At 49.0% G+C, this 19,838-nt stretch overlaps 1 protein-coding gene across 1 annotated transcript in view; it reads right to left on the bottom strand.

Annotated features, from left to right (window-relative positions):
* Positions 1–4,160: 4,160 nt before the first annotated feature.
* The window catches only part of SYNGR3 (synaptogyrin 3), a 33,556-nt gene continuing 17,878 nt past the window's right edge, over positions 4,161–19,838 (bottom strand). Inside the window, exons 3-4 of the mRNA XM_034784750.1 lie at positions 9,247–9,389; positions 4,161–4,402 (exon numbers count right to left, since the gene is read on the bottom strand). Coding sequence (XP_034640641.1) covers positions 4,193–4,402; positions 9,247–9,389 — 353 coding nt within the window. The 3' untranslated portion in view covers positions 4,161–4,192. The remainder of the gene's footprint in view (positions 4,403–9,246; positions 9,390–19,838) is intronic.

Genomic DNA, 19,838 nt, shown 5'->3' on the forward strand with positions numbered 1-19,838 from the left:
CCAGCAAGACATAGGTGACTTTTTTTTTTTTTTAAGCTCTATTCTTTACACCCAAACTTCATGCTAACACTAATGCAGAAGCTTTCAGCAGACTAGCCTGAGAGCAGCATAAACTGGCCCTCTGTATAGTAAATTATCTACTGGGCTTTTGGAGATCTCTAGGGAACACGATGCGGTATATAGGTAAACAGCCTGCAAGAACAGCATATGGAGAGCAACTGGCATGACTCAAATTCACAGCAAAATCCTGGCATGCTTATAAGATTTGGTCTGGATCGTTACAAGAAAAGCAGCTACTATCTACTGAACCACAGTGACTTTACAACAGAAAAATCGGAAAGAGAAAGGGGTGATCTGAATAAGTAACATGGGAACCCACAACTAATGTACTACAGTTACTACACCTACAGCTAGTAATTTGCTATCCATAGTCCATAAGAATCTATTTAATTACATCTGTATCTGTGTATACTAGTCTACTTCACAATTCACTGATACATAGATGTGCTACCACAACAGTTAATAAACAGCACTATCAACACTAAAAATGGCTACAGGGAACGCCTTGGAATCTTGGAAACAGGATTTAATGCAAGTGGTAGGCACGTCTCATTACTGGCTGCAGTGAGGTCAGATGTCTTACGCTACCTTTAAGCATATCTGTTAATTCAGAAGGTTCTTTAACAACTAATAATCTATGCTACTACCCAGTAAAATAGAGTTAAACAGGAAGTTCACCATGCTGGCAAACAAGCCAGGAAAAATGTCTTTAAAAGTTTTGTAAATACTGTTTCCAAGGCAGGTGTGACTTGCACATTTCAATACACCATGAATTACACTTCTCGGACGTGACTGGCTAAACCAGCCTCAAGTGTAATTCATCACTGTTGCCTAGATAGGGCAGCAAGTGTGCAGTGACTACCCAGGCTTCCACGCTGCTGTCCCAACACTAAAGGCAGATCAGCGTTGAGTCCAGGGAGGCTGGAGCATGGCACTTGCTTTTATTTTCTTAAGCACCAGTGCAGCAGGGAGTGGAATAATTGAGGGACAGGGAAAGGTTTCAGCAGTAGAGAGAGCGGGGCAGGACTGCCTTCAGCTGAGCGAGTGCTGCTGTAATCTAACCTTGCCCTGACTAGTAGGTTCTAGCTTTGTACGCCTCTGATTCTAAACCAGTAGCAATCTGCAGCCATCTAAGCCACCACTAAAATGTCCCTGGTGCTCAATCCACCTTCCCAAACCTGGAAAAGTAGCTAGTTTCCTAAGGGGGGTTTACATTAAAAGTGTCATTAAACAGTGACTATTTGAGCGAAGATTGGAAAATGAAATGTGGCCCTGAGGAGAGCAAGGGTGCCCCTTGATTGTGAAGTTAATGCCTGCAGGTGTTAAGTCACAGCCACATTGTCTTGCCTCTGATCCTCGTGCAATACTTTAGGGTTGCTGCCCTCAAGGCCAGTCGTTATTGGTGTGTCTGTGTGCAGCTATATTTTTTTGCATTGACTGTACTCTTGCACAGACCTCAGCGGAAATCCATTGAGTGTTCCATTTGGGGAGGGGAAAATGCAATGTAGGCCTCAGGTGCTTACATTCATATTGTAATAGTTAGCACGTGTACACCACTGATCAGGACAGTTCTAGCAGTCAGACAGAACTTAGTTCTTTACAGTTACAAGGAAACTCTGGAACAGGTATAGAGTTAGAAAAACTACAATGTACTGAACAAACATCTCACGTGTACAATCAATTTAAGTAAACATTTAAATTGATTATAATTTTGCTAAAATATTAACACAAGTATGTTTTGTGCTGCTAAATTTTCAGTGTTCCCTCTAAGGAAAATATTGCTACGGCTCTACTGTACCCTGTAGGAAAATAATTTGATTTTTCCCCCCCAGCAAGGCTGATTTGGTAGAGAATCACAATGATCATATAATTAACTTAGGAGTATAATGTACTAGGATTCAGATGTTCTCTGTCCTCTTAATGTGAGGGTTTCTCAGTGCGTTCCTGCCAACTGCAACCTTCCCTAATGCATTTGCCTGTTGCATCTCCTTGCTTCAGGCCAGCAGGAGGCGCCTGGCTTAAAGACGAGCAGCAGTCTGTGGCTTGTCCTCAGTTCCTTTGCTGTTTGGGACAGGAACCCCTTGGCAATGGGATTGAGTCATGCACAAATTCTCAGGTGTTTGGGTGCAAATACATCTCAAAGCAGAGCCAAAAATGACTGAAGCTCAACGGGGAGAAGTTTTTAGTTTGGTCACTGTAATGTGAAAAACGTGCTCTGGCAGCGAAGCTTGCGTCTTTCAGGTGCAGAAAATGTAACTTTCACTGGAAATGCACATTTTAATCCTTCCTGAATAGTCAGGAGTTCAACTAACTCCATTTTGTCAGTGACAGAAACAGCTTATGACTTTGTGTCGCTGTTAATTAACGTATTTATTTGTAATTAAACAGCTGTTGAAATGAGCTGCATTAATGACGACAAAATGTTTTTTTACTACAAGAAAAGTGGGGGGAAAGTCATTTTAACTAGTTGCTCATCATGAGGTCAGCAGTCATAAGACCTTTCAACTGCCTCACTAACACACACATTTTGCAAACAAGGAATATACTTTTGAACTGGCTCTCGTTTTAAAGAAAAATATTAACCAAATAAAATTGATCCAGATTAGCAATGGATGATCTTAAATACAGAGCAAAGCTCCCATCCTGGCACTAGGAGCATCAACATTTAACTCATCCAGATGTGTCTGCTATCCTTGAAGTTTGTTCTCAGAGAGAAAATGCCACACAACCACCACCACTGGTCAGCTGGATAACCTGGGACAGCGTATTACTGGGATAGACTATCTGCTGGATTTTGTATGGTTTACATTCATTTGATTCTAATAAGCCAATCGTTTTGCAAATGATAACTACAACTCAGGCATTTTCCCCTTCACATTTTATATGAACTCACTTTATTAATTCTCTCACATTAATTGAACATACGGGTCATGGTTTACTCTTCATTTACTGCTCGCGCTATCAAGCTGAATGGCTTTTCAGTCTTCTTTATAACATCTGAATGGTTTACATATTTCTAGCAGCTGCAATGTAACAATATATTCACACCTGAGTGTATTTGCTTCTGTTAATGGCAGATGGTGGCACTTGCCAATATCAAAATAAAGGCCATGCTTTCCAATTGATTAGATTTAAAGTTGAGTCACTGTGTTTTAACACGCCCACGCCACTTGTGTCGGCAACTTTAAATGATCGAGTAAATAGCTATTCAGTATCACTGGTTGCAACCCATTGTAAATTTGCAAACGGTTTAGTATGACAAACTGAATGTTGGCGTTGAACAGTAACTTACCATATTTCCCAGTAATAAGTGGTCTTTCCAATTAGCAGACAATCATTTGCAGAACTGTTTTCCAAACCAAGCTGAGAACAGTAATTTTTAATATCCTAAACAGATACAATGTTGAAGCAGATAAGAGATTTGGTTATTCAACCTTTTTTTTTTTTTAAAGCAAAAAGAGTGATGCCTGAATCCTAAGCTAAAGTTTGCGACATTGGTTCAGTTTTTTATACAGTACATATATACACACTAGAAACAACACAGATGAGTCTTTTTTTCTTTTTAAATTTGGCACTTTCCATAGACTCTACTTTCTCTGCAGCACAAGAAAGCTCTGTAGTGGCTTCTCGCAGTGGGAAGGTTTGAGGCTAGAATGAACAGGCGCTGTGTGTGCAACCCCAGGTTCATCAAAACGAGAACAATTCTGTGTTAGCTCTGGAAGAACGAGATAACCATCAACTCATCAGCTATTGTGTTTTCTAACAGGAGAATTATTGTCTACTTTCCTGGGTGCTCAGCAAAATTCAATGCTAATGTTTGGTATTCAAACAAGTCAAAGAGAATTGTGGTGTTGTTTGTGTGGTTGCCACGTGTATTTTGGGTAGTAGCAACCTTCCTTCTGTTTCAAACTTAGAGGGAACACTGCTTTTATAAAAAAAACCCTTAGGTAAGACAAGAACCAATACTACTGTACAGAATTCACTGCACAACTAGCTAATAGTAAGTTACCCAGCACTGACTTGCCACATTAAGGAAATGGTACTTAATACACTTGCAATCAATCAGTTAACTGTACTGCACCATGAGGAGACTTTGTCTATTTTTACATGACCGTGCTGAGCCCGCCGTCCTTTAGTAAGTTGGCACCTGGTAACCTTTTGGACTGGTGTCTAAGGTCTCAGAAAATGGTGGGCTCTGATAGGTTTCCGTGCTTTCAATGCCGCTGCCAGTGGGGTATCCTGGGTATCCTGTATTGGGGTCAGTGGCAAACTGATCCGTGGCAAAGAGAGACATGTCAGTCCCCAGGTGGTATCTCTGCATGGCCATCACCGTCAGGGCAACCTTTAATGAGGATTAGGGAGTTCAAAGAGTTAGTGAAAGCATCAGCGGTTCATGACACCATGTTCCTAGACAGATGTTCCCACCCTCATCTGCCTGTTCGTCACCTTACATGGGGACGTGTGCGCCTTCTCCCATCCGGCACCCTACGTGTGGTACCATCAGCCCCAGCCTACATCCAAAGGCCACTTCCTCCCTGCTGCTGCTGACTCCACTACTTGCTCCCCTTCCCTAGCCTCTGTGTGTGTGTTAGGCCTTAGACTGTGATTGCTACAGGCCAGGGGCTGAGTGTGTGCACAGGCCCTACTGCCGAGCAGGGCTACAGCCTACCTTGCTGGAGCCTGCCCCTTGCGTGGTAACCAACAGTTCAACTGCACTAACATGAGGCTAAAGGACGTGTTTTCCCACACCACCAGGGAAAAGCCAGAGTCTGTTTGGGGCTGGCAGGCCTTGCTGCCTGGGGTCAAAGGAACCAGCTCTCCAGAGCCAGGAAGTGTTGGGTGATGGTCCTTCCCCTGGCTGGCCAGCCAGGTATGGGGGGCAGTACAAGTCCCTCTGAGACTGAGACAGCCTTTATTGTCCTCTAGCCCCAGAGAGCCACTTGCTCTTGGGCTTGTGTTGCTGTAACCACCGGCAGAATTCAGGTCATTGTACTGGGGCAAATCTTGGTAGTCTCAGAAACCCAGCAAGTAGGTCAATTCTGCAGAGACTCCTTGACCCTTTTTTTGAGGTTACAAATATTCAGGTCATAGACTGTGGGACATGTGCATAGCGGCGCTGCAGGAATGACACACCTGCTTTTATTTCAGGCTGGTTCATTAACAAGTCAATTAGTTTACACATGACAGGCTTGCGGAAAACTGCCCGCGGAAGCTGCGAGCCGCTGCCTTGCTGCTGACAACGTCTCCGCCACGTCTCACTTTGATATACTAGCAGTGCCCACGGAATAGCTGTTTATTTTCTGTGTATTGATTATGTAAAGCACAAGGGTTTATTAGCAACAGCAGCAGGCTCAATGTCAGAATAGCTCTGCACTGACAGGGGGTGGGGGGGATCGAGTGGCAAAGGAGTCCAAGCACTTCAAACTTGTGACAACACCTGGATAATTGCACAAAACTCAGCAATGTTCTCGGCTTCACCGGATCGTCTATCGGCCAGTTTCATTAAAAGGATGGCAAGGATGGCCGCAGATCTATGCTATTCTCAGTCTTCACTCTGAACCCCACACTGACATCAGGATGGGACCCACCCGGGGAGAGAATAAGGACCCAGCCACGTGTACCGGGGAGGATAATTTCCCCAGTGCTTCTATGAAAGGCTCTGTTCATCTTGGGAAAGGATTTCACAGCCGTCGAGCTGGCTCTGGTATGAACTCCTAGGCTTGCTCGAGGCACAGGGCCAGCGCAGCGACCAATCGGGCCTGTGCACACAGGACCAGAGGTCCAGAAGCACTCAGCCCCCAGCAGCTTCCGCTGAGACCAATGGGACTCCCCAACCCTGAGCACAACGGGTGCTGCCAGGACCTGCACTCGACTGCCAAACTGTCCAAAAGGCTCGGGGTGTGGCCCGGAGAGCGAATTGTTTGTGTCCAAGCTGGACAGCTAGAGGGAGCCTGGCTGGCTGGCGGATTGGTAATGGGGCAATACAGCCCTTCCCTGCTGGGTCACTGATGCTATTCCAGCCCCCAGAAGTTGTTATTGCTGGGAGGCCCTCGCAGCAGTGAGTGGGTTGCCGTGAATGGCGCTGTACATTGCGGGGGGTATTTGGGCAAGGGACCGCACCATTTTTAGCAAAGCAGCTGCCCAAAAGTCTGGGCATAAATGGAACTAACCCAATCCATGCAAAAGCCCATCTGGGTCAGCCCCCATCCATCCGACACATCACACACAACAGCCAGGCTGAGTGGTGGTGGTCTGGGCAAGGAGGAAGTTGCCCAGTGGCCGATAGGATGGGGAGGGCATCTCTCCCACTGCACCTTTGTGGACTGCTGCATTAAATACAGAGTATAGCAATGAAGAGATCAGGGCCTGTGAATTAAGTGGGGCTACAGGGAAGCTGGGATGATTATAGAGCCAGGGAGCTGGAGAAGCCCAGACTATCCTTTGCGTGAGATGATCCACTTCCTACAGTGCAGGATGATGGAATTACTGCAGATCTTACAAGGTAACATGCTCAGGACCCCGTCTAAAGCTTACGTGGGCAATGACAGGAAGCGTGGGGGAGCACAGACTCTCCCCTACACACAACCCCGAGCTCTTTAGTAAGCACACAGAGTATTGTCTGACAGACCATTTCAGCTGGAGGGCCATGCCCGGTCTGGTTGTGTTACCAGTTGGAGGTGTGAACGGCAACAGGGCATCCTAAGGAGTGGGTCTGAGATTAGCTTTCTGTACACGGTGCCTGTCGAATTCAGGCAGTTCTCAGTTTTGCTGTCATATTTGGCACATCTTCTGGGTGAAGTACTGCTGCAATTCAACATGCCACGCATGTACCAGAGGAGCGTCACGCTGATAGATGACTCCTACCGAAGGAGACGAGCAAAGCAGCTGGTTCTTGCTATTTGCAGGCAGGACACCTTGGGCTGTGAGCTTGTCAGATGTCGCAAGCTAAGCCGTGTTAGGCCTGGGCAGTACTCGGGTTAGGGGCATGCACTGCTGGGGGTGCTGCTGACTGGCTTGCAGAGGAAGGTGTAAAACTGAGGGGCATTTGGACGGTGACTGAAAAATCGCCTGGCACTCTTTGCAAGAGTCCGGGTATCCTGGACCAATTCTACCTTGGGGGATACATTCTACTTGTCCAACCTACAGCTGCCAGGCTGTCCCAATGAACTGGCTGCTCTGAGGAGATCAGTTCTTTCCATGGGATTGTTACGCTCTGAGGCACAAGGCAGAGCAGGGCTTGCAGTATCTGTGCTCACACTGGTTTTTCATACCATGTGTTTCGTTCTTTCACTTCTGTTATTGCCTTCTTTTATGGGAAAAGGAAGCACGCTTTGCTTTACTTTCATTTCTCTCGCCCCTGGGGTTTGCAGGAAGAGCTGACAAATCAAACCCGGGGCCTAGAGGCAGCCTGAGTCACTAATTGGCAGAAAATGGAGAATATTTGTCCTGAAGGGGAGGGATTTTCCAAAGCACTCAGCACTGGGCTTGCTCTGCTCCCCAATAGGTCAATGATCAGTGATAAAGCCTCCCACTGGTGCAATGAGAGCAGAGTTAGGTCAACCCGGAGAGCTGCTGCACACTGTTAGTCTTAAAGGTGCCAGAGGACTCTCTGTTACCCCACTCAAAGACAACTTTCCTGCCAGAGGAGGCTTCTGGGAGGTGGACAGGCTAGTAGCTGGGAGGTATTTCTGTGGGTTTGGGGATTTGTTTCTTGAAATCAAATCACTCACGGAGCTCTAATTACAGACACTGAAATGATGGTGTTTCTTGGCTTGCTCGCTAGTTTCAGAGGCAGGTGGGGGCACTCAGCACTCCACAGGACTGGGGCCTAGGGAGGCCGGGGGAAGTTTGGAATTCCCCAGACTAAAGGGAGTTATCCAGCCAAGTACTCACAGGTTTCAGACTTACTCCTCAGGGGTTAGCGGTTTCACTATAGTTGCACTGCAATTATTTCTTTACTACAAACCATCTTTGTTGGGCAGAACCCCGGTTCCCCAAATCACATTACCTAATTCCCCTTTCTGCCGCTCGGCTGTGCTCAGATCGGATTTCATTTCCCTGTTTCTTTTCCCTCGTGACCTTTGCTGTCTCTCACTCTTGGGCCCTTTCTGCTGCAAACTCTTTGTTCCTACCGGGGGGTGAATGATCATGGAGCTGTACGTAGCCCGGTTACACAGCTAAGGCCCAGCACCACGCTTGGAAAGCTGGCGTGGGAGGGGCACCTTGGAGGATGACGGCTACCAGAGCACCGACCTCACAGCACAGAGCAGGCAGGACGGGCACAGACTTAGCGCTTGTCTATACTAGGAAAACTGAGACAGGTGCTTCTCCATCTGCTCAGCTCCTATGGCGGGAGCTATTGCGGACACGGTGCAGGCGTCTTCCCCCACCTGCTCAGAACCCGGTAAAAACCCTGCCAGTCTGCACTACAACTTCAACTACTGCCCCTCCCCAGAGAACTAGAAGCCTGGCTTTTCCCAGAGTCACTGCACTTTTGATTGATCAGGGTGCTGAAATCTCAATGTGATAACTGACAGTGATGGCAGGGTGAGTGCAGTACTGGTGAGATATCTGGAGTATTCCATTGCTCTGTGGTGAGATTTCTAGTGATCCTGCTATTTCATCCTCTTGCACTGTGGCAGGACTGATTTTGGGGTCCCCAAACCATAACTCATACATGGGTATCTAATCGGTCCCCGAGACAATGATTCCAACTGCTCTCTGGACAATGTGATTTGTTGGCCCCAAATTGTTCTTTTGGCCATAAAAACATTCCTAAAGATTCTCCCTGCTGAAGCTTAGCTATGAAAGAGAATCAGAGCCCGGATTTCCCTCTGTGCCCAGAAACTCCCCGCACAGTGACACGTCCCTGAATGAAATGAGAGACACACTCTTAACTCCGTAAATCATTAAGATCTCGGCACTCGGTGGCTGAGGGCACAAATCCACTTATACTGAGGCTATGGGAGTCCTGCCCTTCGCTCCACTGGGTGCAGGACCCATCGCTGAATTCACATCGCCAAGGATGAGGAATAGGACGGCCCTGGTAACCATGTGCCTCCGATTAATCTAATACAGTGGGCATTGTGCTGCAGTCCCTTGTCCCTGCTGGTTATTTCCAGTTGGCCATGATTTCCTCCCACCCACATGTCTGTGATCGGCTAAGCATCTGGAACCTAAACTCACCCAGGAGAGGATGGAGAAGAATGAGAAGGCGATGGCTGCCCGGGCGGCATCTGCTCCTTGAGACACCTCTTTGCTGACTGTTGTGTGCTGCCACTGGTTGGCCAGGAAGCAGAAAGCTATGAACCACAGGAAGGACCACAAACCTGGAAGAGAAGGAAAGTTGTTAGTGGGGGCCACAGCCAACTGGCACTGCTGTTACTCACCATAGAGAATCACAGACCTTCCAGCTCTCTGAAAACCAGGCCCCTTTTTCAGGGTTTCACGGGAAGCCAGGACATAGGACTGGAAGGGCCTTCGGGGGTCCATGGAGCCCAATCCCCTGCTATTGCAGACAACCCCCTCATATCATCCCCTGCATAAACTAACTTAGCTTCATCTTAAAACTAGTTAGATTTCCAACTGGACCCCCAAGGACAGAAGTACCCCGAAACACCTGTCCCTTCTGACAATCCTGGCCAATGCTGGTAGGTGTGTCTATAGCACCTTTCATCCCAAAGGCCCTCAAAGAATTTTAAACAAATTTAGAGCCAGAGCTCAGAAATCCCTACCCAGGCAGGAAGTCCTGGTGTCCTCAGTGGGTCTATCCACACCACTAAGGATTGCAGCCTTGGGCTGTTAAGCTCATGTTCCTACCATGCTCGGAGATGGCTTCACCCATCTATCTAATGCAGCCACCTCTGGGTGGAAAGTGGCAGCTGTTTTAACAGCTGACTGTACCCAATGGAAATGGCAGCGGGTCCTTAGAAAGCCAGATGGTAATTCCCTGAGGTGGAATGTGGCCAGGTCAGTGAGGTCAACGCCCTTACCCTTGACCCCAAGGGTTCAGGGCCTTGGTTCTGTGTGCTGCATAAGGAACAAGCAAAAGCAGGAAAATGAACTGTTCTTCTTGTGAACCGATCCCCCACGCAGCACCAAGGGAACCACATGGCCTCAGGCTCCCTCTTCTCTGCTGCTCTCATGTAAACGGCATATCGTTCTGTAGCCTGACGGAGACAGGGAAGACGAAGCTGGTGATAATTTCCTACTGGCATCTAAGGCTGGCTGAGACTGCAGATCCCTCCCATCCAGTCACTTGACAGCATCAGTAGCTGGTACTAAGGTCTTGGGGGAAAGCAACCCCTATCAGGAAGCAAACACCACTGTCACTCCCTTCAGCAGATCTCCGGGCCCCAGAGTCGGGAGTCCGTGTTCAGGGTTTCAGGTGAAACCCTGATTGTCCAGGCAGTTACCATCCCCACCCCCGGCCCCTAACATCTAACTGACAATTTCAAAGTGTTGGAGTACGGCGGGAACGTGAACCCTGGGAATTGGGCTGCAGCGCTGTCAGGCAGGAGTCTGAGGAATGTAGCAAGTCACTGTAAGGATACGGACTATAAACCTGTGAGGCCAGTTAGCTGCAAAGTCACTCTGTGATGGCGGGGAGAGAAAAACGAAGCTTGTTTTGTTTCTATTTTACTTTGCCAGAGGCTCTTAAGTACAATACAAAACAGTGTTTTTCTTGGCGCAGAGCTTTGTGTTTGCGCACACGCCCAAGTCTTTCAGTTCCTGAGATTGTGTTAAATATACTTTGAGGAAACAGCACAACAATTTCTCCTGCTGCAGAGCATGGAAACCCCCCCCTTACCAAACAAATCCAAATCTTCAGCTGTCAATTTCCCCCTGGTTCTGTAGGATTCATTTGTCTCCGGGCTGGGCAAGGTCTGTGGACCTTATTACTCAAAGAAAGGAAATTCCCAGGTGAAAACAAAGACATTTTCCTATTCTTCATCATGCTAAGGGCCACAGATCTGTTACAATGGGGGTTTCACAGCAGTGCCTCCAGGCTGAGAAGTAGGATCATCCTTGAAATATGGACAATGAAAACAAGGTCTATTATATCTCCTCCCTCTTCCCCTGGACATTGAGGCTTGGAGAAGACTTCTGCCAGAACAATGGCACTGGCTAAGATCGGATGACCAAGATAGAGAACTGGGTGAATCTATTGTGACAGACCCAGACCAGTGGGGTACAGGAGTCTGGTCGAGGGCAAATACACTGGTCACTGGATGAGTAGTTTTCTGTTCCCTGAGTGACCAGAGAAGGGGCTGCACTAGAGTAATCAGGAACCTGCTAGAACCAGTTAAGGCAGGCAGGCTAATTAGGACACCTGGAGCTAATTAAGAAGAAGCTTCTAGAATCAATTAAGGCAGGCTAATCAGGGCACCTGGGTTTTAAAAAGGAGCTCATTTCAGTTTGTGGTGTGAGTGTGAGGAGCTGGGAGCAAGAGGTGCAAGGAGCTGAGGGTGAGAGGGTGTGCTGCTGGAGGACTGAGGAGCACGAGCGTTATCAGACACCAGGAGGAAGGTCCTGTGGTGAGAATAAGGAAGGTGGTTGGAGGAGGCCATGGGGAAGTAGCCCAGGGAGTTGTAGCTGTCATGCAGCTGTTACAGGAGGCACTATAGACAGGGCCCTGGGCTGGAACCCGGAGTAGAGGGCGGGCCCGGCTTCCCCCCAAACCTCCCAATTGACCTGGACTGTGGGTTCTTCCAGAGGGGAAGGTCTCTGGGCTGTTCCCCAACCCACATGGTGAATCTCTGAGGCAAGAAAATCCGCCAATAAGCGCAGGACCCACCAAGATAGAGGAGGAACTTTGTCACACTATGTATTGATGGCTGTGGGGCTGCCCAGCCGTTCTCAATGCAAGAGACAGGCCTTCTCTGCCTGGCTGTCAGGACTCGTAAGGACTGGACTTTGAGGCTTAACACACAGAAGACGACTACTTGAATTTCCTTTGGGCCGGGAGGACCCTCAGTCTGAATTCAAAGTACAGCAGTGGGGAGAGGAGAGACAGTGACACCCCCCCACAGGGGTTCAGTCTGGAGAGCGCTGCAAGGGGCCAAATGAGGTTCCAAGGTCATGCGCTCTGACCTGGGGGGCGGGGAATAAGGGTTGACACTCTTACACCATCACCTGGCGGCCTGCCCGGAGGTACTGGAGGCCGTTTCACTGGTTTGACGTGGCGGTTGATTGAACTATAGATTCTGCACCGACCAGCAGGCTCCGTTTATTGGTGATTCTTGTTGGGGTCCCTGAGGGAGATAATCACTTCCCCCAAATATCCACTTGGAACCCTGGATAGCTGCTGTGGGGTGGGGGCAAGGCCTGGGAGGCTGCTGCAGAGCTGGGAAGAATAACACGGACATTAGGGCGTGGGCGTGGCAGCTGGGGCCGACAACCTGATGCCTCCCCATTCTCTTCGGAGTGGCAGGAAATCCCCATCCCGCTATTCCGTCTCCCCAGGGAATGCGAGAAGGGAGACAGAGCAAGAGTGTGTCCAGGGCAGCTGTGGACGTCGGAAGTGTCCTTTCCCAGTCCTCAGTGCTCTGCTGGGAGGAGGCTATGCTCTGACAGTCCTTGTTCCTTTTCAGTATATATTTTTTCATATACGCCCAGAGGAATCAGCACAGGCCTGTGACCTGCTCCTTCCCATGGCGTGATCCGCCATGCCGCGCGCTGATTTTATTTACTTGTTTGTTTCCCCCTTGGCGTTTGCCCCCGTGATCCGGCTCCGAGCTGGGTTGGAGAAACAGAGCTGAGAGATAGCTCTGGAAATATTTCCAGTGGCTAGCCATCTCCCTGCCGTCAGAGACCAGCCACGTCGTCTCTCCTCCCCTACACTGGCCCCTTCTGGCTCTCTCCGGGAAGGAGCTGACCTGGGACAACGGACCGGTTCCCCAGCAGCTCCAGCTCTCTCTACTGCATGGGAGCCACATGGGTCTGATAGGTCAGTTTCCCCTGGAGGGCCAGCCTGGGATATCAGCAGGGACCCCCTGGGAGGGCTGTGATAGAGGAGAGACCTGGGCCCGTTTCCCCACTTCTGTAACCCAGAGGGAGCTGAGCTCTGCAGTGAGGAGCATGCCGGCTGGTGCAGGCTTTAGGGGCTCGGGCATGAAGATCTTCCATCTGGTCTCGCTGTCCCTCTGGGGGCTGCTTGTCCCTGGAATGAGTTTTTCCAATCCTGCCTGGCCTAGTACACTAGCCTCAGCCCTTGCAAATGCCCCCAAAGGGGAAGCGGAGCTGAGGGGACAATCTCCCGCCCAGGGGCAAATGCAGCCCTGGAACACAGCTGGGAATTAGACGGACACTTGACTGAGCCACAGGGTTAGTCAGAAATCTGAAATCAAGTTTGAAATTTCCCTCCTAAAAGTTCAGCAGCAGGAGAGCTGGGGAAGCCGCTGGGACAGGACGGGGACACACACAGACAGACAGGTCAGGGGCCAGGCAATCCCCTGCTGCTAGCGTCTGACAGGGCTGGTTCTGCCCCCCGAGCTGTAAGCAGGCCGACGTACCCACTGTGGACCGCAGCACGATGAAGAAAAGGAAGGTGCTAAGACGAACTGTAAAAGTCAGTGGATAATTATAGTTTTGGGATCTGCAGACATCAGAGTGCAAACACCAGGGAAGAGATGTTACCGCCATAATTACAGCCTGGTTTTAAACGAGCTCACTTCTAAAGGAGCAGCTGTAAGAGCAGATGGGAGAGAAAGCAGCAAATGCTGAACGGTACAGCTTCAGTGTCTTTGCTGCTTGGGCCGCAATACACTATTCCACCAACCTGTCAGAGGGATTCGGGGGTCAAAATTCTCTGCCCCTTTCCAATAACAACCATTCTGCCTAAAAACAGGAAAAGCTTGGTACGTCTGCACTGCCCACAACACCGAGCCTCCTAGCTTGGGTCCACAGGTTTGCACTACAGCTCTCAAACCAGCTGTGTAGACATTGCCGCTCGGGCTGGAGCGTGGGCTCTGAGACCCCACGAGGAGGGAGGGCCCTGAGCCCAAACATCTACACCGCAACAGCGCCAAGTGGGGACAAGCACTCCAGGTCCACCATAGACTGAATGTCCAGTCTTCATCCCAGTGTGAGAAACCTCCTGGGTTAACTCTTTCCTGGCTACTAACCCTTCCTTCCAACCCTCAGAGACTGTAACCTGTCCTTCCTTTTGAGTCGCAGGGGCAATTCTATTTTGTGTCGGTGTGTCTATATATGTACACAGTCGCGCGCACACACACACACACACAAGGCTAGTGTCTCAGCTGGGGTACACTGGCGTAGCCCCATTGACAGTTGAGGATGTGCCTCATAATTAGAGCTGGCCAGAGGACGACAACTCCGTTTTGTGACAGATTTGGAAATTTGTTTTGTTCTGCACTGGGATGGAAACCAAACCTTTGGCAGGTTGTCCTTAAGTGGAATTGTGTCAAAAGGCCGGTTTTCAGATCGCAAAGATCAGGTGCTCTCGCTCACCTCCCAGAAGGTTCCTCCTGGACCTAAGAAACTTCCATCAAAATTGATACATCTTCGTGGAACGTTTTGATGTCGACAAAACGGCATCCTTCGACGCAAAAACATTTCATCCAAGTATCTACGCATCTATTCCTTCTTGTATTTGCATTTTTGTTTTTGTCACTTGCCAGGTGCATTTTCATTGTTTGGAATCAAACCAAGTAACAATGCAAACATTACACAGGGCAAAGCAGCAGCAACAGTCCAAAGGGAAACAAGAAACCCATCCTCATAAGGCAAGAAAAAAAATGAAAGTCCAGGTATCAGAGGGGGCTGGCTATAAAGTCTCCAGTGGACTATGTGACACACCGACAATTTCTTTCCACATCCTGAATGAACTTTATGGAATTAAGTTAACCCTTACTGAATTCATTTTAACATCTTTGGGGTTCATTGGATTAAAAAATCCAATTGTGCATGTGTTATTGTGAGACGGTATGCACCTTCTCAAGTGAGGAGGGGCCATGCTAATGTACTTCCTCTGCTATTAACCTGCTGAAGCCACCCCCCTGGAGAAGTGCGCAGATTAGTTCCAACTAGATTCTCCAGGGCCCAACAGATAAAGAAAGGAGAAATAGCCTGGTTTTAAACTGCCTCAGGGCCTCCTTCCTGATCCAGCAAACGGACAGGACCCCTGCTCCACACAGCGCTCCAATCCTTAGGGTGGGTTGGATGGACTGAGCCTGCCAGAATCCATGCTAGGCAGGGGGCGGCCTGCCGATCGCCGTGAGGGCGGCAGTCAGGCCGCCTTTGGCAGCGTGCCTGCGGGAGGTCCACCGGTCCCGTGGTTTTGGCGGCAATTCGGCAGCGGGTACTGCCAAAGGCACAGGACTGGCAGACCTCCCACAGGCATGCCACCAAAGGCTGCCTGAGTGCCGTGCTTGGGGCGGCAAAATACATAACTCCGCCCCCTAGCATCAGGGGCGGCTCTAACTCTGATAAGCCTGTTAGCAGGCACGTAGGTTCTTCTATTGTTTTGAATATGGTTTCTCTATAAAGCTTTTTACCTTAAGAATAAAGCAGGCGTGCACAGGAAGTGCCGTGTGATACCTTATAACTGTAGCATTTACACCTGTTAACTGGTCTCTGAAGAGAAAGCCAGCAGGTGTTTCTGGGCTACCTGGCTGTGCTGGGAAGTGCAGAGTGAAGGCAGGGATCTGTGCAGTCGGGGAATACCCTGGTCAGAAGGGTGACAGAGATGCAGGTCTCCACCCAGAAAGGCAATGGCTGGGGAGTGGGTGTGTGACAGATTTTCGTTACCAATCCTCGTCATCCTGGCTGGACCACTGAGGGGAAATACAGGTACAGCCGCCCTGGACTGTGACAGATTAATCTGGAGATGTTTAAAAAACATAACTGAATTGTAGAGCTTGCATGGTGTGTCGTACAGTCCAGCTCTGCTCAGCTCACCGGCTGCCACTGGCCGGGGTTTCATGCCCAAGGCCTGTCAGAGCACAAGTGGATATGACAGTCTTTGATCTGTGGGACTACAGAGGCTGTAAGCTCCAGTACAATGAAGCACTTTTTTCAGTCTCTGCTGTGAGAGACCTGTCTGTACACATGCTGGTTATGAAAGCAACTAACTGCCTGCCATTTACCTGTGAGAGTCTGGGGGGATGGGGCGGGTGTGTGGGTGCAGGACTGCGTGTAAACAATGCTTTGGGCAGCAATCACTTTAGAAAAGTGGAGACAGAGAATATATGAACATGGTAAAAAATAGCTGGAAACTGCAGGGTTCCCCAGCCACTGGCCGTGGCTGCAGCTGGGCAGTGTGGGGAGTCCCCACTGCAGCTGGGCAGATGCAGGAGATCCGTCGGCCGCCCACCGTGGTTGGCCAGCTGCGGGGAGTCCCCACACCTGCTCACCGCAGCTGGGCAGCCGCAGGGTCCGCCTGCCGCGGCTGGGCAGCTGCAGGGTCTGCCCACCGGGTTGGGGGCTGGGAGCTGCGAGAGCGGGACTGGCTGGAAGCTCCAGCCCCAGGGCAGAAAATGTCACGGAGGTCAATGGAAGTCACAGATTCCGTGACTTCCGTGACATAATCGTAGCCTTACTGTTCACGAAGAGGAGATCCCATTGTACGGTGGCACTGAAGAAACAAGTGCCTAGGGACCAAGATGATGGGCACAATAGAAAAACACCTAAGACAGGTACAAATGAGTACACTTTCCTGCATCCTTATACTTCTAGTTCTAGGTCCACACAGGGTTTGCAGATCTGCCATGTAAGAGTCTCCCAAGAAAGGAGGTTAAATCCCCATCACTTAGGATAGAGCTTCACAAACTTTTTTCATGGGGTAACCCCACTTTAATCATCTCATGGACAACTCCCCTCCCCTTGGTGAGCTCATGAATCACTTGCCCCCACATTGGTCACCTCATGGATCACCTCACTTTCCACCGGTCACCTGTTGGGTCACCTCGTCTCCCATTGGTCACTTCATGGATCACCGGGTCTCCCAATGGTGATCTTGCGGATCCCTCCCCTCCCAGTGATCACCTCACCTCCCTTCCCACCGGTGGCCTCATGGATCGCTGCACCTACCATTGTTGACTAAAAAACATCCCTGTAGTGACGACAACCGTTGCTTACAAGGAAAAATCCTACTGGATAAATGGATTCCTGGGTCTCCATTAATGTGATTTAGCAGCTGAAAATGGAAGGAGGAGCCAAAACCAAGAGACCAGTCAGTTCTGCACAGACCATCAGCAAATTCTCTGAACACCAGCAGTGGCCCATGGACACTGCAAAAATCAGTACTTGGTCTTGCTAGTGAAGGCTGGACTCAGACTTCTCAGGGTCCTTCCACCATGCATTGGCCTACTAAACCCAGGGTTGTGAGTTCAAATCCTTGAGGGGGCCACTTAGGGATCTGGGGCAAAAATCACTACTTGGTCCTGCTAGTGAAGGCAGGGGGCTTGACTCAACAATCTTTCAGTGTCCCTTCCAGCTCTATGAGATAGGTATATCTCCATCTATTTATTTTGGAAACCTCTGATTTAGGCCATTATAGAAATAGGTTGGACAAAGCACTACAGGGGACATTCCTGCCCTGGCCCTCAAGGGGATGGAGTAGACTGTGTAACAGGTCTGAGCTAGCTCTGATTTCTAGGATCTCACTAAGCTCCACACCCCACTGATCTCACAACTATGTGCGCTCTTACTTAATAGGCCTGACACAGTAGCTCTCATTTGGGGAAGTTCAGCTGAAGTTTCGCCCAAGACGGGACTGAAGACCCAGGCTCTAAACGTGGAATTCTTTAATTTACACTGGACCCTGTGACAAGCAGCCCCAGATTCTGCTCGCGCTTCCGTCAGCTAAACCCAGAGCAGCTTCTCCGCTGGCTTTAGCGGAGTGACTCCGGATTCACTCCCATGTAAGTGAGATCCAAGCTTAGCCCAACGACTGCTGTTCAACACTCTGCCTCTAGGCTCCCACTTCTTGTCAACACTCCGGGCGCTCAGATGCTCACAGCCACGGTGGTTATTACTGTTTGCTTGCATATGATAAAAGCAGCCGCCAGGCAGGGCCAAGCACACTGGTGCTGCTGGATGGTTTCAAATCTCTCACTGATAGTTGATGCTGTGTCCCTCACAAGCCCTGTAGCCGCATGACCTGCATTTAAGGGGTTTGTTTAGGAGGCATAAAGTGGCTTATTTTCCACTGTAGGCGTTCCTGGGGGGAAAGATCTCTCTCCAGGAAAAATTAAGCTCTTTGCAATCCATACCCAGAAAACACAAAAAGGGCGAAATGGGGTAATTTACACCCATTGACATCTACAGAACTACATCCCCAAGCCTTCAGCTGCCTCCTAGCAAAATGTCTTTTCACATGATCCCTGTGCATTGGATTGCAACAAACATACACCAGTATAAAGACTTAGAACCAACCCTGCGGCTTTCCCCCAGGAGTAGGCTTGAAAGGATAAGATTTTTATCAGTAATTATGTGGGTAAACGTCAATTTCACCATAAACACACAAACCAACAAAAGAACATTTCCATCAATAATAATCGAAATGTACAGATAGGCCAAGTCAGAAAAATGCTGCTTGAGAACTTATTAAAGCTGGCTTTAAGGATATTTACTTTTGTATCGTTTGACATGTCATGTTGATAATTTGTGTTTTCACAGTGACAAAGCTTTAGCTTTTTGAATCTCAACTTCGATCGTCATTAAATAATTGTCTGATCCCCCCCGTAATTTTCCCAAACTGAACATTTCAGTCGATTACAAACGGAAAGAAATGCATAAAAATAAACATAAATATTGTCTGTTGAAATGATAAGAAATTAAAAATCAAATTCTGCCAGGTCTCTCTCCGAGTGACTCTCTTGGAAATCAGTGGGAGGTGTGCACACACAAGGGCTGCAGGATCGGACCCGTCAGTGGTAGAAACCCAACAATTACACAGGTTATACACCTAAGGAGACCGGTGTAAGTGAGGGAAGAATGAGGCCTTGAATCAGAAGGACAGCATTTTACACACACCTTGCACAGCGTCAATGGCTATACAAGAAGGTGGAGGGTCAGACCTTGACTCTGAGATTTTCAAAGCAGCCTAAGGTATTTATTTGGATGCTCAATGAATGGATCCTAGGCATCTAAATCCCTTAGGGGGCATTGTAACTCTCAGCCTCCCTAAGCGTTGTACACTAGCTTTCTGATGTCATAGTCTTTACGGTATATTTCCAGCTACCGTGGGTACAGAATAGTCCCTCCCACACCTCTCTGGAGTGTTCTACCTGGCACTTTTCATTCTTAACGACAGACACTGATGGTGATGTGACGATGCACTGATGGGTGCTTTCATTTGGGATCAGACAGTTGCAAGCTCCCTGGTGCTGGAAAAAATCACCCTCAGACTTTTAAAACATGAGGGCTGGAAATCCAGAACCTCAAGCCAAATGCAACTTCCAGATGGGCTGAGCTCAGGATAATCCTGTTGGCTCAGTGGATCCAGCTACGTGAGCCTGGTCCCGCTCCCATTTAGGTCATTGGGACTTTTGCCTTTGAATATAGGAGACGGGTCTGACACTGTACGTTTTCCAGCAAAGGACCCAGCTACAGTAAACACCATAGCCCCTGCTCCTGGAGTCAGGTGATTATATCAGAATCTCAGTTTGTATTAAAAAAAAGTAAGTCTCTAACCCTCATGGTTGTGGGGGAGAAAAGCTTGAAAGCATGACCCTGGGTAACTGACCCAGAGACATCTGCCTGAGTCTGCAGAGAGCCTGAAACAATAGCTCTGAGAGGAGTGAACTTCCCAA

This window comes from Trachemys scripta, chromosome 10 (assembly GCF_013100865.1).
Source record: "Trachemys scripta elegans isolate TJP31775 chromosome 10, CAS_Tse_1.0, whole genome shotgun sequence".
In the NCBI taxonomy this organism is placed as follows: Eukaryota; Metazoa; Chordata; order Testudines; family Emydidae; genus Trachemys; species Trachemys scripta.